Source organism: Mytilus californianus, unplaced genomic scaffold (assembly GCF_021869535.1).
Source record: "Mytilus californianus isolate M0D057914Y unplaced genomic scaffold, xbMytCali1.0.p SCAF_17, whole genome shotgun sequence".
In the NCBI taxonomy this organism is placed as follows: domain Eukaryota; kingdom Metazoa; phylum Mollusca; class Bivalvia; order Mytilida; family Mytilidae; genus Mytilus; species Mytilus californianus.
In genome coordinates, this window is record NW_026262659.1 from 3,899,184 (window position 1) to 3,909,765 (window position 10,582).

General features: G+C 30.8%; 1 protein-coding gene across 1 annotated transcript; it reads right to left on the reverse strand.

Moving 5' to 3' along the window:
- LOC127726434 (uncharacterized) lies at nt 1-5,890 on the reverse strand. Its single transcript, XM_052233812.1, has 5 exons — nt 5,834-5,890; nt 3,118-3,301; nt 2,427-2,569; nt 1,590-1,704; nt 1-313 (listed from the first exon to the last, which is right to left on the reverse strand). The coding sequence occupies exons 1-5, from the start codon at nt 5,871-5,873 to the stop codon at nt 103-105; spliced, it is 693 nt and encodes a 230-aa protein (XP_052089772.1). The 5' UTR covers nt 5,874-5,890; the 3' UTR covers nt 1-102.
- Nucleotides 5,891-10,582: the final 4,692 nt, after the last annotated feature.

Consider the following 10,582-nt stretch of genomic DNA (forward strand, 5'->3'; position numbering starts at 1 on the left):
TTTAGAACCAAGTGTTATTTATTTTTTGACGTTATTTAAATTATATACCAAATAAATCACATAGTGAGGTCTGCTTTGCTTCAAACTAAAGTTATTCAAATGTCATATTTTCAAAGCTATCTTATTCCAGATGAGCATTAAACTGATAATAACAATATACAGCACATTACACATTTGAGCTGATGCGTTGGTGCAAAATGAATATTTCTCCTTTTGTAATTCCATTGATTGTTCATAGTTTTTACCAATGTTGTCACTGCAGTTCGTAGTTTTTAACAGCGATAATACACATTGAGACATTGTACTAATTGTCCTGTAAGCAGAAATTCAGTGGTAAATTACAAAAATCTGACACTTATTTCATTTGTCGCTATATAGATTGATAAGAAATATTTCAGTGTTGAGTTTTTACATAACTGTTTTGTTTGCTCATTTTTTCATATTTTTTTTTATTATAATCCATGAATTCTTTATTAGCTACTGTGATAACACTGAAACAAAACCGGTTAATACTAATATGATTGTTTATGGGTCTATGTGTCGCCTTAGCTGCGGAACCGTAGCTCACATGTCCTTATGATATTTTATGATAACTTGCGGACCATGGATCGGCAAATTGTCACAACAATATCATAATGACCTAAGACTTATAGTTTAGAAGCTAGTGTTGTCTCGACCATTTTTGTTTTCTTTTTGTTCTTTTTTTAATATTAAATAATGAATACATATCAGCTGTGTGTAAAGTGTAATATGTATTGTTCATTTGTATTACCGTTTATCCAACATTTTTTTTATTTTTTTTTTGTAATGTGTTTATTGGCAAAATAAAAACATGTATGAATATTAAATGGAATAATTACGGTAATTAGTCCTAAGTCACATCGACAAAATCAAGACAATTACATAGCTGTTTCTTTGAATCTTTTGACAAACTTATGAATGAATAATAATGGTAAAAAAACCAGGCAGTATTGATCAGGAGGATATATGCATTACTTACATATGTACTTGTAAAACAAATCAACTATTTTGAGTCAGGGTTTTCAGCAGGAGTACATGCTTTGCAATGCTTTATGTTTATAAAATATGAAGTTTTTAATTAACACATTTTCTTTCAGATAATTGTCTAACGCTACATTTTCTTTTATTCATTGCTACATTTTCTTTTATTCATTTGTATTATTGAAATCCAAAATCGGAACTGTCAAAAACGTTTATGGTCAATTATTTTTACGAGAGGGTCTTTACGAGTTAAACAAAAGAATGTTCAATGTTGAAAATTCCGACAACAGTCATGTAAGGTATCTTAATGTTGTCTGTATAGACTGGTTTTACAACGTTTTGTTGCCCTTTAAAGAAACACTGTTTAATAAACTTTATGTGTTGCATTATAATGACATTTACACTAAATATTCTTTTCTATTTCCTTATATCAGCTAATTCAATAGTTTCATTACGGTTGTCTCTGGTTAAACAGGAAATGCTGATAACTTTTTAGCATCAAATGTTTACGAACTAAAGACTTAATTAAACAATTGATGATTTATGGGTAGAATGGCATGTTATGCTAAAGGTATAAATGTACTTACTCGCAGACGTCGCTGTCTTTATCCTTCAAAGCATTCATGTAAGGTATCTGGCATCTGACTAGGTCTTCTGATCCTATACTACTGTTTGTCAAACAAGAAGATATAGCTTTCATCTCTGTAATCATAAATGTATACATAAATGACATTCAAGGTATTGAATTGATTTGTTGAATGTGGTATAAATGTGCTCTTTAACGTGAAAAAGAGACGACAACATTTAAAAGATTTTAAACATGTAATAAATCTTTTATTGTAGGATGAACCATTGATTCATTGATTAATTGGTGTTTAACGCATATTTTAGCTGGAGTGCCCGGAGAAAATCACAGACGGTCGGCAGGAAAACTGACATCCTATTCAATTAAGATTGGAGTCGAATGTATCTGCCACGTGCATCTTCTGTTCAAAATATAAATTATTTCTTTACTCCTACCGATTTTTAATGATGCGCTAATGCTTAATATTCTCTTTTGCCTTTTTTTATGACATATAATATTTCATCATTTATGTAACAGAAACTAACAAGCATGTTAATATTCTATTTAACATGAACACTCGTCATTTACCCGTCCAGAGCACCTGAGATCACACCAGTTTTTTTGCAGGCTTTGGTTTTCTATGTTGTGTTTTGTGTATTGTTGTTTGTCTGCTGGTCTTTTCTATTTTAGCCATGACGTTGTCAGTTTATTTCGATTTATGAGTTAGAATGTCCCTTTGGTATCCTTCGCCTCTCTTTTAAAACAAACATGTATCACCTACATTCTTGCAATTGGACATACATACAGGTATTTAAAAAAACCTGAAGATAAATAGAATGCTGATCATTGCTATGCTCACCTCCTTTTTGTTTGCAGAGTTGTATAAAGCCTTCTGACATCTTATCAGAAGATGGTATTATGGAGACAAGTTTTTTCATGTAGGAACAGTTGTCTAAGTTGTGCTTTGTAAAACAGGTTGGCATAATGGCAATGTTTGTCTTACTGAAAGAAAAGGTAAAAGTTTTCTAACTTTTATCAAAATATTTTACGGTGCCTAGAAAAACTGTGTTACAAAAAAAACACCATTTTGATTTGCATTAGCTTTGAATTTTTTTTCGAAGTTATTACAAAACAAGTATAAAGATAAACTTAAGCTGCTGAAATGCGCTTCATTTGATTTCTGTTGGATATAGTTGTCTTCTTGATAATCTCCTTATTTTGTACTGTGAGTTCATTTATTTTTGCGGATACCAATTTTCGTGGATATATGAAAACATACATTTTCAGGGATATTTGATTTCGTGGTTTTGCCAAAGTCTGCTTACAACCCTATAGAGAATTTGTAGTTCATTAACATTTAAATTCGTGGTTCACCTGTACCCACGAAATCCACAAAAATTGGTATCCAACGAATAATAATGAATCCACAGTATTAATGTAATTTTGCTTTTTGAAAATCAGCAACTGACCAATTAAATAATTAAATTTTCATATTTGAGGTGAATGTAAATAAAACAAACTCTATTTTTTCAACGAGATCCTACTAATACCTGCAAAACTTGTCGGTAAAGTCCCCAGAATTAGTACTCAGTGGTCCATTGTCGAGTCCCATACATAACTGTAAATCACAACAGTCTGTACAAGTATAGTTCGATGGATATGGTCTGGCAGATAACGTCGTAGGCAATGAATAGGTCATGTCTACGATTGAGAATGCTATGAAACATATGCTCCCTGAACAAAAGAAAACAAAAATATTTGTTTATTTGTTTTAACATATTCTCTTTCAGAAATTGTGAACTATGGATACAATCACTGAATATGTTTTTCTACCAGTTGTACAAATCATATGTGCCAGGGCAATAACAAATTTGTAGAATGTATTAACAGAGTTATGGATACAAAAGGCTTTATGTCATATACAATGTATCAAAGAAAACTTACTTTTTGTTACCTTGAATAAGACTTTTTGATTTGTTTTAATTAAGCATAGCCAAATATGTATAGCAGTCAAAGAATGATATACCGATTTGAAACTGTATAAAATACGTGCCAAAACCATTTTATATGGTTTATTCATGCCAGTAAGTTAAGTACACAATGGAACCTCGTGAAAATACCAATATGCTGGTAGAGCTGTTGGTTAATTTTTATGGGCAATGGAGTACCATTTACATAGAAATCATACTTTAAAATCATTTAGACCTTACAAAATATTACTGTACATGCTGTATAAACATTGTTTTCAAAAACAAATAGTTTCAACTAATATAAAAGATTTTCTACAACTATGTTTTCAAGACGAATTTATAGATATAAATGTAAGGAGATGTGGTATAAATGCCAATAACACAACTCTCCACCAGATCCCAAATGACATAGTAGTTAACAATGAACAAAACCCATACCGCATAGTCAGCTATAAAAGGCCCCGATATGAAATATGTAAACAATTCAAACGAGAATATAACAAGTTATTGTGGTTTGTAAGTTAACTTATATGAATAAAGAGAGATGTTTGGTATCAGACATAAATCCAACGATCAAATAACCATTCAGAATTCAACGTTTAATCTTCGACAATAAACCGCTTATCTGGGAACAATATGACAAATCGGCCCGTATCTAAATAGGTGATGTAGATACAATAATACACAGATCAAGTTCATTCTGGTTAACTCCTCACAATAAATGTTAAAACTCGGATATTTGTTGGTTTGTGTTGCTCGATCTATATTTTTCTGCGAAGTGTATTGTGACGTCATAGTTAAATGTTTGTCTTTTGCCATGTCACGTCTGTCTTCTTGTAAAACTGTTATTTCTTCTCTTTCATGTTTTGTTGTTGTTTCCGTTGGAAGAATCAATACAAATATCAATGCTAGTTATATGACACGAAACACAGCAGTCTTCATAAAATTCTTTTCGGGTAAATAAACTATATAATACTGGTAAAATCATTGTTATTTTGTTTTAAATAACACACCATATTTGGCGTGGTTCGAGTTGTTCAATTTCTAGTTTGCTGCGCAGTGTTTTGTTTACTACAGATTTCTTGCTTTATTTGATTTTTTAAAATTTGTATTTTTGGGTTTTAGGTTTGTTTTTTTTTTTTTAATTTTTTATTCGTTATTACTTTTTTTAGAGGGGGTCATGGTCTGTTATTCTATTTTTGATTCCCCCTTGGATGTTTTCCGAATTGTTACGTTTTTCTTTTCTTTATTTGATATTTGTTTATCTAAGTTACTATGAATTCTGCCAAAAATTATCATGTTGTTCTTACATAATGAATTACGAATATTGTTTGCATATTGCAGTGACCAATATGTCAGTGTTTAAAGACATGTTTTAATATAAATATTCAGCTTGCTCACAGAAACGTGAAAACTGTATATGGCTATATAGCTATGTTTTGATTGTGTTAAGATAATACCTAATATAACTGATAGATGTGTCTTTTTTTCTAATTGAAACATGTGTTTCAAATGAATTCATTTAAGTTCTTCTATTTGACAAAATTTGACAGTGGTATATACCTTCTTTCTGAATTCAACATTGATTAAAGAAGTTCGCTGTTGATTGAATTCATTCAAATATTCTCAATAGACGCTGGAAAAAAGAACCAGGCATTCATAGTGTAAAATTCCGTATATTGACCTCTGTATATCTATTTCCAGGCCAGTGCTCAAGGTTGTATTTAAGGCAGTTTCTAATTGGTGTTAACCAACTATTTGGTTTTATTTGTATAATGAAAAAAAAAATTAAAAGCGGTCAACACGGTAAAGAAGGGCAAAATCTCAAACAGGATTTAAGTATGTTGAGAGTGAAAATCAAATAATTATCTTCAATCGAAAAAACTGCACGAGTAAACATCTTGAAACCGGTCATAGTTAAATATTAACTGGTTCTCGACTGACTACTATATACACTTTGTTTGAGCGAAGCGTTAGATACAAGCGGATTCCAATTAAAGTTAAATCATTAAACAAAGTTACAAAAACAAACACGACCCGTTCGAATCATCAAAAACGAACATTATATTAGATTCAATGTAGTTCATATCAATATTTATAGCATCAGATTATTGGATGATGTAAGATACAAAACTAACAAAGAGAGACAAAAATGTATGTGTGCAAGTATGTATGCCTGCAAGAACTTTTAAAATACTGAAAGTAGAATAAAGATTTTTCTTGCATTGATGTAAAAATACCTTACGACGACTATGGTTTTAATAACTAGTCAAAGAAAATTGTGAAAAAATGTTACCTGCAGAAAGAACATTATTAGCCCAAGAGAATACCATCATTAATAAGTAGGTGGCAAAATAAATCTGATCACCTGATATAGACTTATCAAATGATAGGGACAAGATATAATGATAGTTTCTGATGTCCTTATTTATATAGGTTACTGACATTAATCTTTCAGTTCATATCCGAATTTTCCATTAGTCACAATATCAGAAATCAGGGGTGTCTTGCCTTTATCATTAATTTAATATAACGAAATAGTTTATAAGTTTATAAATGACTTTCCGTTTTGGATTTCCTTTGGAGTATGTATTTTTGTTATTTTACGTTTTTATAACTATTTTCAAGATAACGAACTACTTATTGGTAAAGTACTTCGTTTTGTGTGACATATATTTCGCAACGTAATTCCTATACTAGTGTGATATCAAACGTCAACATTTTGATAAAGAGCTTGAGTTTTTTTTTCTGGTCTAATTTTCAACATTTTGTTCAGTCCTGAACAATAAAAAAGAGGCAAACTATACCAAAGGGAAATTAAAACTCATAAGTCGAAAATAATCTACAACGCCATGGCTAAAAAAGAAAAAGACAAACAGACAAACAATAATACACTAAACACAACATAGAAAACTAAAGACTGAGCAACACGAACCCCACCAGAAACTGGGGGTGAGCTCAGGGGCTCCGGAAGGGTAGGCAGATCCTGCTACATATGTGGCACTTGTTGCTAATCTTAGTATAAACCCGGTGATCAGTCTAATCCGATAGACCACATTCGGGGAAAAAGGGGGCTGGATTGTAGTTTTGACAATTGGAACATATCCGTTGTAATCTGTGAATCTAGAATGTTGTTACTTAAAATGAATGGTTGAATTTTTCTACATTTTGTCATGTACAATGTAGGGGTCTTTTATAGCATGCTATTTGATATTGGTTTTGCTCATTGTTGAAGTCCATTTAGTGACCTTAAGTTTCTAACATTTACATTATTTTGATAAATTGGGGATAGCTGCCTCATTGGCAATCATAAGGTAGTACCACATATTCTTATTTTATTTTGTAAATGTCTTAGTTTATTTCCAATACACCCTCGTACGCATGGTGTGAAAAGACATCTGTATCTTTGAATCAAATGGTAGTGTTTGATTATGTTGCAATTCCTTTTAGTAATTGTAGATCATGTTTTAAAAATATATTTTGTTTTGTTTTGTTTCCGAATTTCCTCATTTTCTTCATTCAACTCCTTTCTCCCACCCTTCCAGTCCATTCTCCCACCCCTCTATCCTCTCCTCCCCCCATCCTTTTCTCCTTTCTCCCTGTCTCTCGTCACTCTATCCACACTCTTTAATAATAGTGATTAACAAGGTTTAAAATGTCACAGTTTGTAAAATGTACAAATAAATGGTGGTCTTAGCACTAAGATTTAAAATCATTTAACTGTAGTTTTAATTTTGCAAAAGACCGTATTTAAATGTGTATGTACAGAATTGGTTGTCGTTGGTTAATGTATGTCATATTATTTTGTTCGTAAATTGTTCTGTTATAGTTTTCTCAATTAAATTGTTTCTCATTTTAGTCGTGTCATTGGCAATCATACCACATTTCCATATTTTTATATGGAATATTTGTATATTCCAGGCATGGGGTAATGCAAATTTGTAACTGTAATACATGGTAATGCATTACATTGTTCCAAGTCATTGCATGTAATGTGTAATGCAGCAATTTTTGCATTACATGTAATTGTAATTTAATGAATTACTTTAGCAAAAAGTTGTGTAATTTCATGCATTACATTGCATTACATGGCATTACTTTTTTTCACATACTATATATATCTTTAACAGATTGTTGGAGATTTAACTAAAGCAGAATTTAAGATTTCTCGATTATCTAAGAACATAATCATTTGAATATTGATTTTCTATTTTTATTTATTTTTCACACTTTACATAAATCACTAGAGGGAATTTGGAGATTAAGCCTTGCTCCTGGTAGAACTTGAAACAAATTGGTTAATCTACTTTAGGGAAAAGTGATTATTTTACAGAAGAGACATGTCGAATTTTCTAGATCATTTTGACTTTCCTGGAAATATTTCACACATATATACATTTTGTATTTAAAAAATAACAATAAAGTGGTATAAATACTAGACTAAATTACAATTCTAAATGAATAACACAACACTGTATATCAGATTGAGTTTTTTGTTGTTGTTGTTTATTTCATTTATTTCCCTGCATAAAAAGATTAATATTTGAAAAACAGTTTTCAAAAGATCAATGATTACCTTGTCATGATTAAATAACACATAATTGAACATTGTCATAAAACACTAAATTAGTTAACTTAACAATCAATCTTTTTACCATTTTGACACTTGGTCATAAATTAAGCTCTATGTTTATTATATAATTAGGAAAGAAATTCTCAGTAAATATTTTGATTGAAATTAAAAAAAAACCAAATGTATATTTATAAAAGTAAAGTTAACATTAAGTTAAAACAAGTATTAAACTTCATCTCTGTAATCTCTTTTTAGAGAAAACACAGAGATATATACCTTGAAACATTAAAACCAAAGAAAGACGGATCAGTTACTGCATATGCTAGAATCTTTTGTGACTTCATGTTGTTTTTCAAAATGATTGATATTTCTTTTCACTAGATAATGAAATTTACAAATGTAATGTGTAATTCAATGCATTACTTTGCAAAAGTAATTGTAATTTAATGCATTACTTTGATAAATGCATGTAATTGTAATTGTAATTTAATGCATGGTTTTATCAAAGTAATTGTAATATAATGCATTACTTTTGCAATGTAATTCGCCCCATGCCTGATATATTCGCCCTCTTTCGCAGGTAACATCTGCATTACATTACGATGATTATAAAGCAAAAATGTAAATTAACCAATACTATTCCCGCCTCCATAGACAGTACTGTTCGTTGTTAACCAATGAAATATATTATAAATTATTAAACACAATTCCATGTTTGTTGTTGCAGAACGACCAAGTATTATAAATGACTGATCAGATTGATATTAATCTTAATCACAATAACAACATGTGTACTGTGTTCTTCATTTCCATTACTGGAGAGATAAACACAAAAAGCGTATTTTTACAAACTTGAAATATCGTACATAAAAACATTTAGGATGGGTTTGCTAAAGAAACACACAAATGCTCATTTAAAACAGCACAACCAATACAAATAAACGACAATATTTGGAGGATATTGTTTACACAGCATTATCAAAGTCGTTTAAAGTAATTGTTTTGCTGTTGATTTTGCTTTTTTTGGTTTTTTTTCTAAACCAAAATGATCAAAATGAAAAAACCTATCTACAACATAAGATTTAGGATCATGTGTTATTTACTTTGACGTAATATAGATTATATAACAAATGGATCACATAGTGATATCTACTTTACTTCAAACTAATATTATTTATTGTCATATTTTCAAAGCTATTCTATTCCAGATTAGCATTAAACTGATGATAACAATATACAACTCTGTACACATATGAGCTGATGCATTGGTGCAAAACGGATTTTCCTGTTTTCGTAATTTCATTGATTGTTCATAGTTTTTACCAATGGTATCACTGCAGTTCGTAATCTTTAACAACGATTGTACACATTGAGTCATTGTTTCCATTGTCCTGTAATCAGAAATTCATTGGTAAGATTATGAAAAACAGACACTTATTTTGTTTGTCGCTCTATAGATATGTAACAACTATTTCACTGTGGGGTTTTTGCATAACAGTTTTGTTTGCTTTTATTTTTAGTTTATAATCCATGAATTGTGTATTAGCTACTTTAAATTACAACTAAAACAAGTCAACATTAAGATGATTGCTTATGAATCCATGTGTTGCCTTAGCTCTGGAACTGTCCGTAGCAACAGATACAATAAGGACATAAAAGCTACGTGTCCACAGCTAGTGTTCCCTGGTTCAATTTTCAAAAACATTTGTTCGGCTGATAATGAATTTCATATCAGCTGTTTGTGAACAAAGATAAATATTGTTCTCATAGTCCAATTATTAAGTTAAACGAGCAAACCTAATATCATGGCATTTTGTACACACTCAAATAGAAAAGATTTGTTCAAAAAGAGGGACGAAAGACACCAGAGGGACAGTCAAACTCATAGATCGAAAACAAACTGACAACGCCATGGCCAAAAATAAAAAGACAAACAGACAAATAATAGTACGTATGACACAACATAGAAAACCAAAGACTAAGCAACACGAACCCCATTAAAAACTGGGGGTGATCTCAGGTGCTCCGGAAGGGTAAGCAGATCCTGCTCCACATGTGGCAACCGTCGTGTTGCTTATGTTATTACAAATCCGGTAAATAGTCTAATTCGGCAAATCACATTCGTGAAAAGGGAGGGTATTGTAGTTACGACATAAGGAACATATCCGATATCATCTGTGAAACGGTTATTCCATAACGGTCAACCAACTCAGTTACTTAAAATCTAAGTTGTCTGTATAGACTGGTTATAAACTAGTATTGTTGCCATGTAAAGTAACACTGTTAAGTAGACTATTTAGGGTATTATAATTAAATTTGCACTAGATATTCTTTCTCGTTCGTTATATCCTGTATTTCAATAGTGCTTTTGTTTTTTTTGTTTTTTTTTTTGCTTTTTTACAGGTGTCTCTGGTAAAGCAGGTGCTGCTGATAACTTTTTAGCATCAAATGTTTACAAACTAAAAACTTAAT